This window comes from Marmota monax, unplaced genomic scaffold (genome assembly GCF_021218885.2).
Source record: "Marmota monax isolate L192 unplaced genomic scaffold, Marmota_monax_Labrador192_F-V1.1 WCK01_AAM20220418_F8-fsc00187, whole genome shotgun sequence".
NCBI lineage: Eukaryota > Metazoa > Chordata > Mammalia > Rodentia > Sciuridae > Marmota > Marmota monax.
In genome coordinates this window covers 3,408,382-3,429,700 of record NW_026694837.1, presented here as the reverse complement: position 1 = coordinate 3,429,700, position 21,319 = coordinate 3,408,382, and the positions used below count along the sequence as shown (strand labels likewise).

General features: G+C 39.4%; 1 protein-coding gene and 1 non-coding gene across 7 annotated transcripts in view; both read left to right on the top strand.

Annotated features, from left to right (window-relative positions):
- Bicral (BICRA like chromatin remodeling complex associated protein) overlaps window positions 1-21,319 on the top strand; it is a 76,275-nt gene that overhangs the window by 50,346 nt on the left and 4,610 nt on the right. For all 6 annotated transcript variants that reach the window (XM_046426243.2, XM_046426246.2, XM_058573199.1 and 3 more), the window contains 6 exons: window positions 10,080-10,185; window positions 11,078-11,178; window positions 13,340-13,401; window positions 13,931-14,076; window positions 15,734-15,828; window positions 19,115-19,217. In XM_046426243.2, the coding sequence (XP_046282199.1) occupies window positions 10,080-10,185; window positions 11,078-11,178; window positions 13,340-13,401; window positions 13,931-14,076; window positions 15,734-15,828; window positions 19,115-19,217 (613 nt within the window). The remainder of the gene's footprint in view (window positions 1-10,079; window positions 10,186-11,077; window positions 11,179-13,339; window positions 13,402-13,930; window positions 14,077-15,733; window positions 15,829-19,114; window positions 19,218-21,319) is intronic.
- LOC124080350 (U6 spliceosomal RNA) lies at window positions 13,134-13,240 on the top strand. Its single transcript, XR_006847663.1, has one exon. It is a non-coding gene; the product is annotated as a U6 spliceosomal RNA (small nuclear RNA).

The window sequence follows — 21,319 nt, the reverse complement described above, 5'->3', positions numbered from 1 at the left end:
TCTGAATCAATTTTTGTGGTTAGAACCCAGAAAGTCCATTTTTCAGAAGCTCCTTGGGTAATCTTGATGTAACTCACATTTGAGAACCACTGCCCTTTTAAGTCCACCTCTCACCCCAGTTCTCAGAGAGTGTGATGTGACCTTTAGTGCTTTAGTTAGCCATGGCCAGAGGCAGCACAAGGAAGCAGCTTCCTAGGGCCTCTGCTGCTCTTTACAGAGGCCTTTGTATAAGTTAAGGGAAAGTGCCCTTTTGAATCAAAATACAAAAAAGATACCCCTCTGGGTAATAAACTGCTCTATTGGCATGCTTGACAATTTTAGATGGGGACAAGGTATCCCTTCCATAGATTTTAACTCTTAACTACCCTCTGGAGGTAATCAACCGGGTGGGTTTTGTTTTCTTATATTGCATTAGCTAGAACTTCCTGGTTGATGTTGAAAGCAGTGGTAAGAGGGGACATTCTTGCTTTGTTCTTGATCTTAGCAGGAAAGCTTCAAGTTTCTCACCATTAAATATGTTAGCTGGGCATGGTGGGACGTGCCTGTAGTCCCAGCTTCTCTGGATGCTTAGGCAGGAGGATCACTTGAGCCCAGGAGATCAAGGCCAGCCTGGGCAACACATCAAGAGCCATCTCAAAAAACAAACAAGTAAGTCCTGATGGGCTGTGGGTGTAGCTCAGTGGTAAAGCACCTGCCTTGCATGCACAAGGCCCTGGGTTCAGTCCCAAGCACCTAAAAATAATAAGAAGTAGGTTAACTGTAACTTTTATTGTAGATATTTGTATCAAGTTGGAAGAGTTCCCATCTATCCTTAGTTTGCTAACATTTGTTGTTTTTGTTTTCATGAATGAGTGTTGTATTTTCTCAAATACTTTTTCTGCATCTGTTGATACGACCTTGTGATTTTTCTTTGTTAGCCTATTGAGATACATACTTTTTTTTTTTTTTTTTTTTTTTGTGATACCACAGACCAAGCCCAGGGTCTTACCCTTGCCAGGAAAGTGCTCTACCACTGAACCACATCCCCAGCCTGTCTTCCTCCTTCTTCCTTCCTTCCTTCCTTCCTTCCTTTGTTTCTTCCTTCCTTTCTACTTATTTTTGGTACCAGAGATTAAGCCCAGGGACACTTTACTACTAAGCTACATCCCCAGCCCTTTTTTTATATTCTGTATTTTGACACAGGGTCTTGCTAAGTTGCTTAGGGCCTCACTAAGTTGCTGAGGCTAGTTTTGAACTTGCAATCCTCCTGCCTCAGTCTCTAAAGCCGTTGGGATCACAAGGTGTGCACCACCATACCCAGCTTCTTTAGCCTATTTATATGATAGTTTATATTAATTGAGTCCCTTTTTGTTTGTACTGGAGGTTGAACTCAGGAGTGTTTTACCCCCAGCTCCTTTTTATTTTTTCACCAGGTTGCTAAGACTGACGTTAAACTTGCTATCCTCCTATCTCAGGCTCCCATGTAGCTAGGATTACAGGCCTGCACCACTGTGCTTAGCCATTAAATTGATTCTTAAATAAGCCAACTTTGCATGTCTTGCATAAGTTCCAGTTGGTCGTGATATGTCATTCTTTTTTATATGATACTAAATTTTATTTGCTAACATTTTGTTGAGGATCTTTGCATCTATATTTAAGAGAAATACTGGTCTGTATTTTTATGTTCTTATAAAATCTTTTTCTGGTTTTGGTATTAGGGTAATGCTGACCTCATAAAATAAGTTATGAAGTTTTCCCTTTGTTTCTGGAAGAGATTATAGAGAATTAGATTTCTTCCTTAAATATTTGGTAGAATTCACCTATGAACCCCTTTGAGCATGGTGCTTTCTGTTTTGGAGGTTAATTTTGATTAACTTTATTTAATGCATATAAGCCTATTAAAATTATCTTATTTCTTATGTGAGTTTTGGCAGATTATATCTTTCAAGGAATTAGTCAATTTCATCTTAGTTATCAGATTCATGAATTCATTTTTTTTTTCCTTTTTATGGTGCTGGGGATTGAACCCAGGGCCTCACAGATGTTAGTCAAGCACTCTACCACTAAGCTATACACCCCATCCTATTATTATTTTAATATCCATGGAATATGAGGTGATGTCCCCTCTTTCATTTCTAATGTGATTAATTTGTGTCTTCTGTCTTTTTTCTTAGCTTGGCTAGAGGCCAATTTTATTGACCTTTTCAAAGAATCAGCTTTTAATTTCATTGATTTTTCAGTGTCAGTTTCCTTTCTTCAGTTTCATTGATTTTTGCTATAATTTTTATTATTTCTTTTCTGCTACTTTCTTTGGATTTTTTCTCTTCTTTTTATAGTTTCTTAAGGTGACTGATTTTAGATTGTCTTTTCTAATATATACATTAAATGCTATAGCTTTCCATCTAATCACTGCATTTGCTGCATTCTACTAATTTGTTTGTTTGTATGATAGGGGTCTTACCATGTTGTGGAGGCTGGCCTCGAACTTCACATTCTTCCTGTCTCAGCCTCTCAGATAATTGGGATTACAGGCATGTGCCTGCCACTGCATCCAGCTTCACCCCCAAAATTTGTCAAATTGTATTTTCATTTCCAATACTTAAAAATATTTTAAAATTTCTTTTGAGAAATTGAGGAAGGACAAGAAAATACTCATGAGAAATGGAAGGAGGCCAAAGTCATCCTTTTGTGAAAAACTCACTCTCTCAATAGTGGCATTAATCCATTCATGAAGACAAAGCCCTCATGACCTCATTGCCCTTTGAATGGGAACTTTGACATTCAAACCAAAGAATCCCACCCCATGGCCCCCAGAATTTATGCCCTTCTCACATTTATTCCATCCCAAACAGCCCAAAAACTCTTTTAACTCACTCCAGCACCAACTTAAAAGTGAAAAATGCAGAACCTTACCTGAGTCAGATATGCCTGACACTAAAGGCATGATTCATCCTCAGGCAAATTCCTTTCCAGCTGTGAGTCTGTAAAATTAAACAAGTAATATGCTTCCAAAATACAGTGGTACAACGGACATAGAATAGACATTCCCATTCCAAAAGAGAAATAGAAAAGGGAAAAGGGTGACTGGTTCCAAGTAAGTCCAGAACCCAACAAGTACGACATTAAACCTTAAAGCTGCAAGAGTCTTAATCACTTTGTATGCTTCTTCCTGTCACCCTTGAGTAGAAGTTGGGTCATCTAAGGCTTGGGCAGCCCCACCTATAACTTTACAAGGCTCAGCCCATGAAGTAGCTCTCAAGGGTTGGAGCCTCTTGTCTTCAACTCTCCCAGCCGGTAGCTTTATAGTTCTGGAACCTTGGAGGGAGGTTTCAGCTGGGGCTTCCAGGCTATCCAGTACATCCTTTGAAATCTAGGTGGAGGCTGGCTTGGACCCACAGTCTGTATACTCTGGGTGCCGGAATTAGCACCACATAGACACCACCAAAGCTCACCACTTGTGCCTTCTAGAGTGGCTACATGAGATATATCCTTCCTGATTGAGCCATTGCTGGGACAACAGAGAAGTACTGCACTGGAAGGCAGGAACAAAGTCCCAAGGTAGCCTTGGGCAGCAAGCCTTTGAGGGCATTCCATTACTCCCCCACCACTACCAAGTCACTACCCTCCTAGAGCTCTGGGTCTGTGATAGGGTAGCCTCAGAGATGTTTGAAATGAGGAAGTAGGGTGTGCAGCTCAGTGACAGAGAATGCTTAGCATGCAGGAGCCCTGGGTTCCATCCCCAGCACCACCACCAAGAACAAAAAGGTCTCTGAAATTCCTTCAAGTTCATCCTCTATTGATTCAATGACTAGCCTCTGGCCTGGTACCCTTGCACAACAATTTTTTGTTCTTTACAAGGCCAGGCTGAACATTTTCCAAATTTTTACATCATGCTTCCCTTTTAATTATTAATTTAATCTTTTATTTCTTTCTTCTCTCATTTTTGCTATGCACAATTAAAAGAAGCAACATAGATTCTTTAATATTTTGCTTAGAAATGTCTTCCTCCAAATATCCTAGTTCATTGCTCTTAAACTCTGCCTTCTCTAAAGCCTTCAGGCATGGACACAATCAGCCAAGTTCTTTTGCTACTTTATAACAACCATGACCTTTATTCTAGTTTCCAGTACCTGGTTTCTCATTTTTGTCCAAGATCTCATGAGACTTGCCCTTGTTGTCCTTGTTTCTACCAGCATTATTGGTCTTGACCACTTACATAATCTCTAAGAAGATTCAGAATTTCCTAGAAGGGCCCTTCTTCCTATCTCAGCAAAATTAACATTCCCATTATGGCAATAGAGGTTTTTTTTTTTCTAGTTTACTCCTCCGAAATCTTCAGCTTCTGTCCCATTATTCAGTTCTAAAGCCACTTTGACATTTTCAGGCACTTTTCACAGTAGTACTCCACTTCTCTGGGTCAATTGTGTGTTTTAGTCCATTTTGGGCTACTGTAATAAAATACCAAGAGTGGGTGATTTATAAAGAATAGAAATTTATTTCCTCTCAGTTTTCAAGACTAAAAAGTCCAAGGTCAAGGCCAGCTTCTGGTGAAGACGTTCTTATTACATCATTCTATAGCAAATGGGTGCGAGGGCAAGAGATTGAATGCACAATTTCAGGAAGGGGACTGACATTCTTTTGTAAAGAACATACTCCTGCAGAATGTTTTCTGAGCTCATATCTTGTTGTGTTGCCAAGGCTGGTCTCAATCTCACTTGGCTCAAGCAATCCTCCCACCTCAGTTTCCCTACTAGGTGGGAGTACAGGTGTGCACTCCCATGCCCAGATAATGGCATTCTTGAGGGCAAAGCCCTCATGACCTAATCACCTCTTAAAGGTCCCAACTATCAATACTGTTATATTACAGATTAAGATTCCAGTACATGAATATTGGGGGCTAGAATTGGATATTTCTTCTTGTTCTGCATAAAAAGCTAGAAGTTGGTTATTTCTCTTCCTCTGAATTAACCCCATCAGATTAGGCTTTTTGAAAATAGTGTCTCCTAGGGCAGGCCTTGTTAAGAACAGAATGCTCTGGCATATTTCAAAATGCTTCCTTTTCCCTCCCCCTGCAGGAAGCACGAGGAGATTTTTCTCCGATATTCACTATGAGGACCTGGTAGAACTCCTGGAGGTAAAACTCACAAAAGTGTGAGGGTCCCCTCTGACTAGGTCCCCCTGGAGTTTGTGTCTCTCAGGCAGGCCACGCTGAGCCTCCAGCAGTTCGTTAGTTACAGCCCTTTCCCTGGTTTCTGACCTGGTAGATCGTGACTCTCCATCTCTGTCCGCCTGTTTGTTGCCCTGTTGTACATGGCAGTGGTTTGCCCTATGGCCTCACTCCTTTGACAGATCTAGAATTCTTTTTTGTTTTTTTTCTTTTTTTTTTGGTGCTGGGGATTGAACCCAGATCCTTGTACATGCAAAGCAAGCACTCTACCAACTGAGCTATATTCCCAGCCCTCTGGGGAGAATCCTTGACTTTTCAGTTTGTTTAGCCTTTAGCTGTTAGAATAAAGACCTGTGAAACTTCCTTAAATGTCAGACCAGAAACCTGAAGTCCTTGGGTATTTTCCAATCTTGCTGGCCCCAACCAATTCTTATGGCAGTGGGCACTGCCAGGTAAATTCCAGATGGTCTGCTTCATTAATGAAATGCTTGTTGTCTGATGAATATCATCTTCCTAGCATGTAATTGGTTTTTTTTAAAGTATAGGATGGAGGGAGAGAATTGATAATTTGAGTACATTGGGATATTTCTGTAGATCCACATGTTGCCAAAATCATGGGTCTACAGAGTTAAAATTGTCCATTTATATTAGTAGAACTCTTGGAGCTACATCCTCAACAAAATGCAGATGGTCACCACTTAAAGTGGTTCAGCTGAATGATTTTTTTTTTTTTTACTTTAGAAAGAGTTTATTGGGCTGGGGTTGTGGCTCAGAGGTAGATCATTCACCTAGCACGTACAAGACCCTAGGTTCGATTCTCAGTACCACATAAAAATAAATAAAATAAATAAAGGTATTGTGTCCAACTACAACTAAAAAATAAACATTAAAAAAAGAAATGTCTTTATTATCCTAAAATGAGGAATATATATATACTTAAGTAGTTTTTATATTTGTGAAGGGGAAAAAAATTCTTTTTTCTTTTTGAAGTACTAGGGATTGAACAAACCAGATCAATTCCCACTGAGTTACATCCCCTTTTTACTTTTTATTTTGAGACAGAGTCTCATTAAGTTACTGAGGCTGGCCTCAAACTTGCCAGTAGCCTCAGCCTCCCAAGTAGTTGTGATTACAGGCATGTGCTACCATTCCGGGGAAGAAATGTATTTCAAGAGCAAGTTTTCTCTAAAAGTTCATGAAATCAAGATGATGACAAATTTTATTTCTGGAAAAGATAGTTCGCTGGGGCAACTTAAAATTTGGGGAAATGGGAAGAAATTGATGGCTTCTGGGGAAGTTGGGGCTGGGAGGAGGCACAGATCCCTGTGACTTATGCCTCAGTGATATTCATTTATTTCTATTTAACAGCCCTTTACTGTGTGCCTACCATGGTGCCAGGGCCTGCTCTGGGATATGACAGTGAACAAGACAGACCCAAGTCCTGCCTTCATAAGAGGACTGAGAGTGAACAGTTCACCAGTGAAATTCTATAGGCAGTATAGACCTGACAGCAGAGCTTTCTAAACATACTGTCCTGGTCCATCAAGGAGATTCCAATGTAGGAGACAGACCAAGATCCCCAGTAGATGATGATTACTGCCACCATAGCCCTACCAGTGCCACCCGCAGCCTCTGCCTCACAGTGTAACAATTGGAATGAGTATTCTAGTCCCAAGGAAAGGGGTACAGTCCAGCCATGGCAGTAGTTAGAAGATGAAAATGCACCAGTATCGATGTTCAATACCCACACAAGCAGACAAGGAGATTTTAAAAACACTTATCTCGAAACATACTCCGAGAGGAATCATCCTGGTTTTTTTTTTATTGTTGTTGTTAATATTTATTTTTTAGTTGTAGTTGGACACAATAACTTATTTAATTTATTTATTTATGGTGCTGAGGATTGAACCCAGGGCCTCACACATGCTAGGAGGGTGCTTGGCCACTGAGCCACAACCCCAGCCCCTCATCTTGTTTTTTTGTTTTGTTTTATTTTGTTTTTTGTACTGGGGATTGAACTTGGGCACTCAACCACTGAGTCACATCCCCAGCCCTATTTTTTATTTTATTTAGAGACAGGGTCTCACTGAGTTGACTAGAGTCTTGCCACTGCTACAGCTGGCTTTGACCTTGCAATCCTTTAGCCTCCTGAGCCGCTGGGATTATAGGCTTGTGCCACCTCACCAGACTCATCCTATTTTAATAGGCTGTGCACTACTGTATAAAAATATCCTCAAATGATAGAAAATTCTTAGGCTTTGATGCTAGATTATTCTTTTGTTTTCTTTTAAACTTTTGTATTCTGAAATAGGAAACACTTAGAAAAATGCATAAAACATAAAGGCATTAGGTTGGGGATGTGGCTGTGGCACAGTGGTAGAATGCTTGCCTTGCCAACAGCCTGACCTTGGGTTTAATCCCCAGCACCACAAAAACAACCAAACAAAAAAGCATAAAAGATAGTTAAATAATTATAGAGCAAATACCCCTGGAAAGCACCACTCAGCTCAAGAAAGTGGATACAGCCAGGCGCAGTGGTATACACCTATAATTCTAGGAACTCCAGAGTTTGAGAAAAAAGGATAGCAAGCTTCCGGGCAGCCTCAGCAATTTAGTGAGACCCTGTCTCAAAATAAAAAATAAAAAAGGCTGGGAATATAGTTTAGTGGTAAAGCGTCCCTGAGTTTAATCCCAGTACAAAAGAAAGAAAAAGAAAGGGGAAGGAAGGATTTTTTTCTTTCCAGCCTCAGTCCTCCTGGCTTTTGTGGAGATCTTGTGTTTGCTTTTCTTGCAGTTGTACTACATGTTCATGCAGGGGTTTTGTTTCATTTGGTTTTGGTAATCAGGAGTCATTCCAGGTCGTATCTGATAAATTAGGTGAGAGATGAAGCTGCCTAATACCATTTTTATCAAAAAATAATGTAATAATATAAGCTAGGCATGGTGTGGTGCACACCTATAATTTCAGCAACTAGGAGGCAGGAGGATTGCAAGTTCAAGGCCAGCCTTAGCAACTTAATAAGACCCTCTCTCAAAACAAAACAACAACAACAAAAAGAAACACTAAGGATGTAGCTCAGTGGTACAATACCCCTTGGCTTAATGTCCATTACAAAGGATGTGGCTCAAGCAGTAGCGCGCTCGCCTGGCATGCGTGCGGCCCGGGTTCGATCCTCAGCACCACATACAAAGATGTTGTATCCGCCGAAAACTAGAAAATAAATATTAAAAAAAAAAAAAAAAAAAAAAAAAAAAAAAAAAGAAGGGAGGAGGTCTTTGCTCTAAAGTCATGAGGATGACTTTCTTCTATTCAATATGAACCAGCCATTGAAAGAAATTCCTAATCTTTGTGCAATGGCAACACACTGTAAGGACTTTTGGTCATTTGAGCATATTAATTCTGGTTCATTTATTTGTCTTTTGATCTCATTTTTTTTTTTTTCAGAATCCCACCAGCCTTGCCCTGGTAAACTTTATTTTTCTACCTTTTACCTGGTTAGGTGTTTCTTCAAGGTGATCCTCAGTATTCGTGACCTGGACATATTTGTGGGAAGGGCATATGGCCTTCTATAATAGGGGTGTCCTCCAGATGGAGAGATTCCCTGTAGCAAAAGGTGAGGGATCTTCTAGGGGAAATGCAGTGGAAACTGGAAGGTTTTGACATTGACCTTTCCATTTGTGGTTTTCTTCCCAAGAATTTGTTGATTATCTGCTTAGGGTAGTATAGATTTGTCCTTCCTTGTCAATGGAAGAATGAAAAAAGTGATTATTTGTGACTCTTTAATGATCTCCTCTAGTCTTGCTTGGGTAATGTCAGAATCTTTCCCATTTTTATATTAGAAAATAAAACCAAATGAATAATTAATTGTTTGAACAGAAATGATAACACAAGTAGACCACAGCCAGGGTGGCTCTGTGTGAGCGCCCACATGTGAATGGAGAGTGAAAACATTTTGCTTGAGCCAAGATCATTAATTTAAGCCCCCTGTGGGGATGGTCAGACTAAACTCTAGATCCACTGATAGAATTTATAGAATTTATAATATGAAACCAAAGAAAAGCTCTGAAAAACCAACTGTCCTATGAAGTAGTAGTGTCACAGCTAAGTGAAGTTTGATGGTACTTTTAAAATCTTTTGTCTTCTTATTTAAGAATGCATTATAAACTGAGCTTGGTAGCACATTCCTGTAATCCCAGTTGAGACAGGAGGATCAAAAGTTAGAGACCAGCCTTGGCCCCTTAGCAAGACCCTTTTTCAAAAAGTAAAAAGATCTGGGAGAGGGCTGGGATTGTGGCTCAGTGGCAGAGTGCTTGCCTCACATATGTGAAGCACTGGGTTCAACACCACATAAAAATAAATAAATAAATAAAAGTATTGTGCCCATTTACAACTAAAAAAAAAATAAAAAGATCTGGGGAAGCTTCGTCCCCTGTGTCCAATCCCAAGTACCCTCAAAAAAATGCATTGTAAAGAAACATACTTTTTTTTTTTTAAGAACTAAAAGGAACTTATTAGTTTTTAAATACCATCCAGCTCAGTGGTACAGCACTTACCTAGCATGCATAAGGCCCTGGGTTTGATCCTCAGTACAGGAAAAAAAAATTTTATTTATATCATCTAGTTCATCTCCCATGAACTTGTTGCCTCCAAACACAACAAACAGTAGTCCCAGGTGTAAAAGATAGTCTGGTGTCAACTCAGCATTCTCTCTGAATGGTGTTGAGAAAATTCAGTGTGCCTATAGATTTTAGAGGATGCACTTTGCAAACTTCTCCCAATGTGATAAGAGAATAATGGTTTTAGTTATGTTTTGTTATATAATCTTAAAGTGGTGGCAGGTAGGCATTAAGAGACTTGTTTGGCATCTTAAGTAATCTATTAAAACTTTTAATAATGAAATTAATCTTTCCATCTTGGTTATATGTTTCACAGGCTCAGAAAAAATGTTTGAATCAGACCTCCCCCATGTCCACTTCCAAGACTGCAGACGGCCTGAGACAAACACAGATCCCTGGGCTCTTGAGCACAGCACTGCCAGGTCAGGAGCCTTTTTAAGCTCTCTGCAGGCCGTCCCTGTCCTCCCAACTCCAGGGGACACTCTCCCCTGCCTTGTTCTGCATGAAATCTTTGACTGAATCTCACCTCCACTCTGATTATTCCTTTTTTTCTATATCCATTCCACAACGAAATCTGGTATTATTTGGCACATGTGACTTTGTGATTATACTCATGTTGCTTATATACATTTAGAATCCTCCCCCTTCCCAAAAGTAAAAATACTGTGGGTTATATCTGCCATTTTTTCTAAGGCTTTGAACACCTGTAACTACTCAATTAATACTAAAAAAGGAATGAAAGTTTGAACATTCCTAGTCAGTTCCTTCTTTGGAACTCCTCTCCTTAAGTTTTATTTTGGGGTTCTGAAGTACTTAAGGCCTATTTCTCAGATCATAGATAATGTGAAGTTATAGTGTTTATAGCTCCTGTTTATTATCGTTGGTTTAATTAGTTAGATTTATTACTTAAATAGGCTTTACCAACCCTAATCTCTGCCTCTAAATTTTGTGAATAAATATACCACCCTACTCCCTTCATGAATCCACAATAAAGAAATTCCTTTCAGCCAGGTGTGGTGGTGCACACCTATAATCCCAGTGACTCAGGAGGCTGAGGCAAGGGGAGCTCACGTCCAGAGCCAGCCTCAGCAATTTAGCATGACCCTGTGTCAAAATTTGAAAAATAAAAAGGGCTGGGGGTATAGCTCAGTGGTAGAGCACCTCCGAGTTCAATCCCCAGTATAACACACACACACACAAACAGGACTCCCTTTCAGAATGTGTGATCACCTGCATATGCTGGGCTGTAGGACTATACAGAGGACCTGACTTAACATTTCTGTTGAACATTATCTTCTGTATTAATTCCAATAGGACAGGATTCTGGAAACAAAGTTATGTCGGCATCTTTAGGAACTGCACAGCCACAACAGGAAAAAGCAGTTGGATCATCTCCTGGCCAGCCAGCTGTGCAGGTAGAAAACTATTTGCATAGCTCCTTCTTCATAATTTGCATAACTGAACATTAGTGTGGTTGTAACATCTGGTTTGTGGTTACTATCCTGCATTGTGTGCACAGCCAGCCTGCCCCTATATGTCACACAGTGTGGTCACTGAAGACCTTCCTGGTGGGCCATGCTTGGTTACATTTATGTTTCTAACATTAATGTGTCTAGTGTATTTCCGACATGTTCACAATGCTTCATGAATCCATCATTTCCTCATCCATTAATACCAGCGGGGACTTTGGGTGTAGCTCAGGGGTAGAGCACATGCTAAATGTGTGCAAATGTGTGTTAATCCCTAGTAGCACAAAAAGAAAAGAAAACACACATATACCCATCATCAAATCAAAGCAGATCTGTTTTTAGTGTACTGAGAGGGGTTTTTTTGTTTGTTTGGTTGGTTGGTTATTTTTTCTTTTTTGCAGTATTAAGGATGTAAGCTCTTTCTCCATCCCTTTTTATTTTTTATTTTGAGACAGAGTCTCAGTGAGTTACTCTTCCTGGCCTCAAATTTACAATCCTCCTGCCTCAGCCTCCTAAATCACTGGAATTATAGGTATGCACCAATGCACCCTGCTGAGAGATTTTTTTTTTGTAGTAATAAACAGACATGTACGAAGTAGGCAGTCCCTTTAGTCTTTTAAATCTAAAACATTTCAAACCAAAGAAGGAAAAAAAATGTTTTTTGTCTTCAGCTTTACTATGGCCTTCATTCCATCTGCATGAAGTTTACCAATTAATAGTTTGATAAAACTTGCTGCAGTCTAGGTCTGCCCTGGAATACCCAGTAAAGGATCTGTTGATTTCTCAGGTTCTCACATAAGGTGTCTTGTTTCCTTAATGATGTAAGAAATGTCTATTATACCTCAACTTCTTGTAACAGGAGCTTCAAAGTGTTTGCTCCCTCGTTTACCACTGAGAAAATGGATTAAGTAGTATCTACTGAGTTTTCAGGTGTTCATGATATTGGCACCCAAACACATTTCTTCCAAAATATAAAGATGCTTTTTGTAGAAGAAGTTTGAGTGTTTAGGCTTTGAAGTACATACCGAGCCAAGCAGGATGGCAGATGTCTGTAGTCCCAGCTCTACTTGGAAGGCTGAGGTGGAGGATCACTTGAACCCAGAAGTTCAAGGTCTGACTAGGCAACAAAGCAAGACCTCATTTCTTAAAAAAAAAAAAAAAAAAAAAAGTACAAACTGAGTTCTTTCTAAGGAACTGACAGTACAGCTTTCTTTCTATACTCCTAACAGAGTACAGCTTTGCTACATGGAATTTGTGGACTTGTTTATTTTGTATTGTAGCAGGGCACATTCTGGAGCCTTACAATATGCTCTTCTTCTTCTTCTTCTTCTTCTTTTTTTTTTTAATGTTAAATACAATGACAGGATTGTAAGGATGAAAAATTCAGTCAACAACTGCCTTGGGATAAGAAAAGTTCTGCCATGATATTAGCAAAGGTAGAGGGAAATTTACACTAAGATGCACCACTTCCTACAGAACACCTCTTGGCACTTCCTGAATGAGTAGGATTAGCAATCTAAACAAATCATGTTTCCAGAGGCAACAGCAACAGATAAAATTTAAAGGGATCATTAAAATAACATTTATAAGACTCGTAACAATTCTTAAACTCTTATTAAAACCACAAAGAAAAAACAACTCTTTGTTTATGAATTTCATAAAGGACTGAATATGCAACTGACATCTGCTAGTGATGATCTGGTAATCTGGTATGTGCAATTTGTCCAGTTTGTTTTTATTATGTTTTCTAACTGTAAGAGAGCATTAAAGGCAAAGCTGTTTTCTAACTGTAAGAGATCATTAAAGGCAAAGCCTATATGATGTTGTACACAGAAAAAAAATGGTCATCGTGGGCCATACTACTACAACATGCTCTTAATAGGTAATTGAAAAATATTTGAGTGCTCGCTTTGGCAGCATATATAGTAAAATTGGAACGATACAGAGAAGATTAGCATGGCCTCTGTGCAAGGATGACATGCAAATTCTTGAAGTGTTCCATATGAAAAGAAAAGAAAAATATTTGAAACAGTGAACTTTATGTGTATCTGTATTCTGCTTCTTTTTTCTACAAAAGGGAATAATAAGAGGTGTTTTTTATCTCTAGGTGGACAGTCATTCAGGAGGACAAAAAAGGCCTGCTGCAAAACAGCTAACTAAAGGAGCTTTGTGAGTCACTTTTGGAAATGACAAATTAAATTTTAACATTTCTCCAGGTTCCTAACCTTCAATATATATACCACAGAAGTCAGGTTATTATGATTAGTTTCTTAGCCTTTTGAAAAAGTACTTTGAAAATCTTTTTCTGCACTTTGATTTGTAGCTTGAGCGTACTTACTGTTTGCTCTCTGTTCTTAAGGAGAAAAGTACTTTGTCTCTTTAGAGATAGGAAGTCTCTGAGGAGAAGCACAATTTGATAAGTTTCTGCATTTAAAAGCATGAGTTTATTTGGTCAGTAGTCAATGTGGCCAAAATCTCTGTGAGTGCCCACATGCAAATGGATGGTGGAGACACTGCTTCTGAGGTCAGGGTCATAGCAGTGATACACAAAGTATAAAACTGAAGAAAAAACCTGCTGAGCTATGAAAATAGTATTCCTGTATATCTTATTTTCTTTGCATGCAAATAAGCACCATGATTAGATTTGATATTCAGACATGTTTGACATGATATCAACACTGGCATTTCTCTCTTAAAGCATTCTTCAGCAGTTACAGAGGGACCAAGCCCATGCTGTGACACCTGACAAAAGCCAGTTCCGATCACTGAGTGATGCAGTGCAGAGACTGCTCTCCTACCATGTGTGCCAGGGCTCCATGCCCACCGAGGAAGACCTGAGGAAAGGTAAACAGGCTGCAGCCCTTAGAGGGCCACCCTGACACCAGGTGCCCTCCCATGCTACCCACAGAAGAGCAAGAGCTACATCACCCCCAGCTCGTAGACAAGTTGTTATTTTTCATCACAGGCCTACCTGTTCCCTTTGTACTCAATTTATCAGGCCATGTGTAGGGCTGTGACTTATTCTTCCCAATAATCTATGAAGGGGATCCCAAAATACCATGGTATTTTATTGATACACTGGGGAGCAGTGAATTGAAAGCATTGTTTAGGCTGCTGACTGCACATGGGATGGTCTTGGACTAAATCACACTTGAGCTTAGTCCTTGCCCTTAGTTGTGTCACCAGTTCTATTAACTAGATAGCGACTTTAACCCCTACCTGAAGCATTCCCTAAGGTCCCACAGTGACTCTAGAGCATTGGCCAAACTTCAGGAAACTTGACAAAAATGTTAAGGATCAGGGCCCATTCTCCCAACCTAGAACTCAGCCCATTTTGTTGCCTGGCCCTGCTGCCTCTCCCAGTTGTGACTTAGTTCTATCCCTCCTTCCCACCCCCACTGCCAAGCCCTGACTTGTCCTCTACCACTCTAGTTTCTTCTTCAACTGCCACAAGTTTTGCTCTTCCTGGTGGGATCTCTGATAGCAGAGTACAGTGACCTCTGTCAGTCCACTGAGTGCTTCCCTGGGAGATCTAGGGAATAGGATAAAGATCCAGCATTAAACAGAGATGACTCTGAGAAGAAGGGTAAATTAGGAAATGTAAAGCCTTTGGAGACTGAAAGATAAAAGAACAGACCTACAGAGACCATACCTGCAATGTGTCATGGAATAGATTGTATCTTTGTATTAACCTGGTCTGCCCAGCACAGACAGCTGGATTTCATCATTCCTACTGTTTTAGTTTTACCCACTGTTGGAAAGGAGTGCAGGTTTAGGTCATCTAAACCAGCAGATCATTATCTGTTCACTGATATTTGTTCCTGGTCTCTTATGTGGTTTTATTTGTAGGTGATATTTAAAGGTATTTTGTTTTGGTTTCCTAATTAAAGTTGAAATAAGCTATATTAACATGAGTTTCCATGACCACATCAACAGTGAGGGAAAACAGTACAGAAGCATGATGCTTATCAAGGAAAAGTTAATCTAAGGAAAGATTGCCACAGACATGCACTGTTTGAATAATGGAAGAGTAGTGTATTTTGGTCTTAAGAAATAAAAGTCTTAGGGCCTGGGATGTAGTTCAGTGGTAGAGCATTTGCCTAGTATGTGTGAGGCCCTAGGTTCTATCTTCAGCACTGCCCAAAAAATAAGTGAAATAAAGACTGAGTGGTGGCAGGTGCAGTGGTACATGCCTATAATCCCACTTGGGTGGCTGAGGCAGGAGGATCACAAGTTTAAGGCCAGCTGGGGTAACTTGCAAGACCCTGTCTCAAAATTTAAAAATGAAACAAAAAATTAAAAATAAATAAAAAATAAAAAGTTATGGGTGTGCAGCTCAGTGGTAGAGTGCCCCTGAATTCAATCCCCAGTACCATTAAAAAAAAAAAAAAAAAGACCTAGTGGTTGAATTACACCCTCTTACTATTTCCTTTCTCTCTCTCTCTCTCTCATTTCCTCTCTCTCTCTCTCTCTCTCTCTCTTTTTTTCTCTCTTTTTAAAGTGGACAGTGAATTTGAAACAGTTGCCACTCAGCTCCTAAAGAGGACCCAAGCTATGCTTAACAAATACAGATGCCTGCTCCTAGAAGACGCCATGGTAAAAGTTGTGCTACCAAGCACATTTGTTTTTACAGCTCCACAGGTCACAGCTACTAAATCAGAGAGAAAATGTTCAAGGAATTACATTTTCAAAACATAGTTTAAAAAACACAGGTATTTAAGATTGTAGAAAAATTCACATTTACCCATTAATACAAATGACAACATCCAATATTTGCTGAACTATACATGGTGGATCAGTACCATTTTCTTGTTTAACAAATAAGGAGTCATTATGTTAAGTGAAATAAGTCATGCACAGAAAAACAAGTACTGCATGGTCCCACTCATATGTGGAATCTAAGTTGATCTCAGCTAAGTTGAGAGTAGAATGGTAGATACCAGAGGCTAGTGAGAATAGTGGGGAAGAAGACAGGGAAGAGGTTGATAGATGGGTTCTAAGTTGCAATTAAGAGTATGAAATTCTAGTGTGCTGCTGTACAGTAGGGTGACTAAGAGTGATTATATGCTATATATCTCACAAAGCTAAAAGAGCGGTGTGCAGTGGCACACACCTATGATCCAGCTACCTTGAAGACTGAGGCATTTTAGTAAGACCTGTCTCTAAATAATAAATAATTAGGGCTGGTATGTGAAGTTTAGTGCCCCTGGGTTCAGTCTCCAGTGCCACAAAAAGAGGGAAGAAAATCGAGAATAAAGGATTTTTGAGTATTTTCACCATAAAGAAGAGATAAATGTTTAAAGAGATAATATTTAATGTGATCACACAATGTATGTATATATTAAGACATCACATAGATTTCAATTAACATATGATTTTTATTTATGTATCAGTTAAAAATTAATTTGTTTAATTACCAGAAATACAGCTTTGGTAAAGTAACTCCCCCAAGATCACATAGATAGTAAGTTTGCAGAATCATGAGCAAAAGCTGGGCGCAGTGGCATATGCCTGTAATCCCAGCAACTCTGGGGGCTGAGGCAGGAGGATCATGAGTTCAAAGCCAGCCTCAGCAACTTAGCAAGGCCCTAAGCAGCTTAGCAAGACCTTGTCTCAAAATATTTTTTAAAAAGCGGGGCTTGGGGATGTGGCTTAGAGGTTAAGCATCCTGGGTTCAATTCCCAGTACAAAAAAAAAAAAAAAAAAACAGTCATGAGCAGAGCTCAGGCACAGACCAGGACTGTTTCAGAGCAGTTCCTACTCTGCTGCTGTCCACACTCTGCTGCTGTCCACTGCCTTTCACCAATCCAGAGATGTAGGAGGAGGACTAGAGGCACCTGTAGTGACAATTGTTCAGAATAACATTTGGAAAGATTAGCTGATGACAAGATATTAAAATTAGTTTTGTTTTAATTTTTTTTACTACCTTTATTTTGTTTATTTTTATGTGGTGCGGGGATCAAACCCAATGCCTCATGCATGCTAGGCAAGCGCTCTACCACTGAGACACAGCCCCATCCCTGGTTTTGTTTTTAAGAGATCAGTAACATGCCACAAAGTTCATATTTTAATTTAAAGTGTACACTTGATAGATTTCAGTATATTCACAAAGTTGTGCAACCATCACCACTATCTAATTCCAGAATATTTTCATACCCCAAATGGAAACTTTTAAATTTAGTTATGAAGCACCAGTTAATTAGAGAAAGGAATAAGACATTTAGGAGCCCAGGGTCAAATGGGGCAAATGTCTGGCACTTGTAGGCCTTGGTAAGAAATATTGGTGTACGGGCTGGGGATGTGGCTCAAGCAGTAGCGCGCTCGCCTGGCATGCGTGTGGCCCGGGTTCAATCCTCAGCACCACATACAGACAAAGATGTTGTGTCTGCCGATAACTAAAAAATAAATATTAAAAAAAAAAAAGAAAGAAATACTGGTGTACAAGTAAGGGAGGGTTACTGCCATGGTAACCTATAATCCCACTACTGGGGAGGCTGAGGTAGGAGTATCCCAAGTTCAAGGCCAGCCTGGGCAACCTAGCCAGACCTGCCAAAAAACATTGTACTACCAATGTCTGAAATAGTTGTTCTCATTGACAACCATTTCTGAAATAAAAACTCTTTGACACATCAAAAAGAGTAGCTCTAGGGCTGGAGTTGTAGCTCAGTGGTAGAGTGTGAGGTAACATGTGTGAAGCACTGGGTTCGATCTTCAGCGCCGCATATAAATAAATAAAAGTCCATTGACAACTAAAAAAAAAATATGTATATATATATATATATATGCCACCAGCTCTATAATTTGTGAGAAAGGGAATACTTATTTGGTTTAATTATCTTATTTATGCCAAAATATGTTAAGATTTGATTTTGAATATCCAAAGCCTTAATAAAAAGGAAAGCCTTCATAAAAACACAAAGCATAACAATATAAAGTAAAAGGTCATTCTAATGAGATTTCTAAGACACATTATTAAGTTAGAGTAAGAAAAGAAAGGTACAGAACAGCATTGCTATCATTTGGTGCAAAAATAAATATATGCTGTGTGTGCCTGAACTATATCTGGAAGAATATTTTTATTTTTAAATGTGTTCTATGGAATTTGGTTTTTTTTGTTTTTGATTTTTGGCACTGGGGATTGAACTCAGGGGCACTCAACCACTGAGCCACATCCCCAGCCCTGTTTTGTATTTATTTGGAGACAGGGCGTCACTGAGTTGCTTAGCACCTTGCCATTGCTAAGGCTGGCTTTGAACTTGTGATTCTCCTGTCTCAGCCTCCCAAGCTGCTGGGATTACAGGCATGCACCACCATGTCCAGCCTAGAAGAATATTTTAAACTGCTGGGCAGTTGATATTTCCAGGGAGAGGTACTTGGTTGTGGTGGGTATGCAGGGGAAACAAAGAAGGAAGGATTATTTTTTATATGCCCTGTAGCATCTTTTGAATTTTGTACCAGTGTGTCAATTACCTTTCCTTAAAAAAAAAAAAAAAAAAATCAGTTCTAGCTGGGCACAGTGGCACATGCCTGTAATCCCAGTGGCTGAGGCAGGAGGATCGAAAGTTCAAAGCCAGCCTCAGCAACTTAGTGAGGCTCTAAACAATTTAGTGAGGCTCTAAGCAACTTAGTGAGATCCTGACTCAAAATTTAAAAATCAAGAAAAGGGCTGGGGATGTGGCTCAGTGGTTAAGTGCCCCTGGGTTCAATCGCTGGTAACAAAAAAATTCAGTGTTAAAAAAAAATTCATCCTATGTGACCAGGGCATGACCAGAACCTAAACACAAAATTCTCATTTCTGATTGTTTCATTTGTTCCAAAGATGCAGTGAGTTGTTTGCACTTCATAAAAGGCCTCTAAAATGACTGACTTATCTAATTTTCAGCGGATCAATCCCTCTGCTGAAATGGTGATGATTGATAGAATGTTCAACCAGGAGGAAAGAGCTTCCCTATCCCGGGACAAACGTCTGGCACTTGTAGACCCTGGTAAGAAACGTTGGTGTACAAGTAGGGGAGGGTTACTGCCATGCTCCAGGGACCTAAGAGTCTGGGGAATCTGTGTGGATGACCTCTGGGTAAGTCCGGAAGGTATGAATTCTGGGGAGGAAAAAAAAAAAACAGAACTGAGAGACATATGAATCCTCTTTTTTTTTTTAATACCTGTATTTTTTTATTATTTATTTTTGTGTGGTGCTGAGGATTGAACCTAGCGCCTCACACGCGCTAGGCAAGTGCTCTACCACTGAGCCACAACCTCAGCCCCAAATATGAATATTCTTAGAAGTCTCTATTCTACAGAATTCAGATTGGAATTCTACATTTAGTTAAATGAGTCTTTTTTTTTTTTTTTTTTTTGGATACTGGTGATTGAACCCAGGGGTACTTAACCATTGAATTATATCCCCCTTTTTTGTTTTATTTTTGAGACAGAGTCTCCCTAAGGTGCCAAAGCTGGACTGGTACTTGCAATCATCTTGCCTCAGCCTCCTGAGCCACTGGGATTACAGGCTGCATTACTGCACCCTGCTAATTGAATGCATATTAGATTTGTTCCATATTCTGCCTTTTGAAAATGAGTCTGGAGCCAGGCATAGTAGCACGAACCTCTAATCCCAGATATTAGGCAGTTGAGGCAAGAGGATCCCAAGTTCAAGGCCAGCCTCAGCAAGTTAGCCAGACTCTGTCTCAAAATAAATGAAAAACTATCCCAGTGACTCAGGAGGTTGAAACAGGAGGACCACAATTTCAAGGTCAGCCTTAGCCATTTAGTGAGGTCCTAAGCATCTTAGTGAGACCCTCTCTCAAAATATAAAACCAAAAGGATGTAGTTCATCAGCAAAACGCCCCTGGGTTAATCTCCAGTACCAAAAAAAGAAAAAGAAATAAAGAAAAGAAACTAAAAACAAAGATGTTGACGATGTAGCTCAGTGGTAGATTCCTTGTCTAGCATATGCAAGGTCTTGGGTTCAATTCCCAATACCACTAAAAATAATTTTTAAAAGAATAGTAATGAATTCTGGGCTGGGAATGTACCTCTGTGGTAAAACTCAGGCTTGGTATGCAGGAGGCCAGCATCAAAAAAGAAAGAGTTCTCTTTATTTTTTTCTAACTTCTAAAATTTTGTTTGTTTTTGTTTGGTTGGTTTTTTGAGACAGGCTCTCACTATGTTACCTAGGCTAGTCTTGAACTTCTGTGCTGAAGGAATCCTTCCATATCAGCCTCCCAAGTAACTAGGACTACAGGCTAAATATTTTTAAATCAAATAACACTGTGATAATACACAGAATGTAAATTTTACCTTTATAATACCACCTATAAAAGAGATGTTTTAGTTCTTTGCTGTTCTTCCAGTTCTGGTTCCCATTTGCATACTTTATATATAGTTATAACCATTTGTCTTATACTAGATATTATTTTGTATTCTATATTTTTTCATTTAACACATCTGAAGTTTTATCATGTTATCATTTCAAAAATAATTTTTAATACATTTGAAGACATTAGCATAATGCATTTCCCCTGCTGTTAGACTGTTATCTTCCTGTGGCTTTCATTCCACTGATGTCTTTCTGATACTTTCATATTAAGGTTCTGCCTTGGGTTTGATGTGACTCAAGAATATTTTACAAATAGAATATATGATCCTCACACTCATACTAATGGGAAAGTCTGAAAGAAACATTATGAACCTAGCAAGAGCCAAAAAGGAAAAGAATAATATAGTATATATTTCTGTCCCTTTTTCTTAGAACCTGATGTCTCCTATTGCCTTTTGGTGAATTTGGCTTGTTCATAAACCCTCATACTTTGTCATAGGACCCTGTCATGAGCACCACTTGTGCTGGACTGTGTTTCCTTGTCCCCTGTGTGGTGTCTGCACAGCCTGTCTTTGTTGGTAGAATCAACTTTTTAGATTTCAAACTACATTCCCTGGATCTCATATTTTGGGCTTCAGTGAACAATTCATGTTCATCGTATACATACTCTTTGTGGTTTTGTAGATGTCATCAAAGCCCTACTTCACTTTCGTTACTTCCAGAGTTAACACTTTTTGTTTCCTTCCCACCACCAGCTGTACTGTTGACACA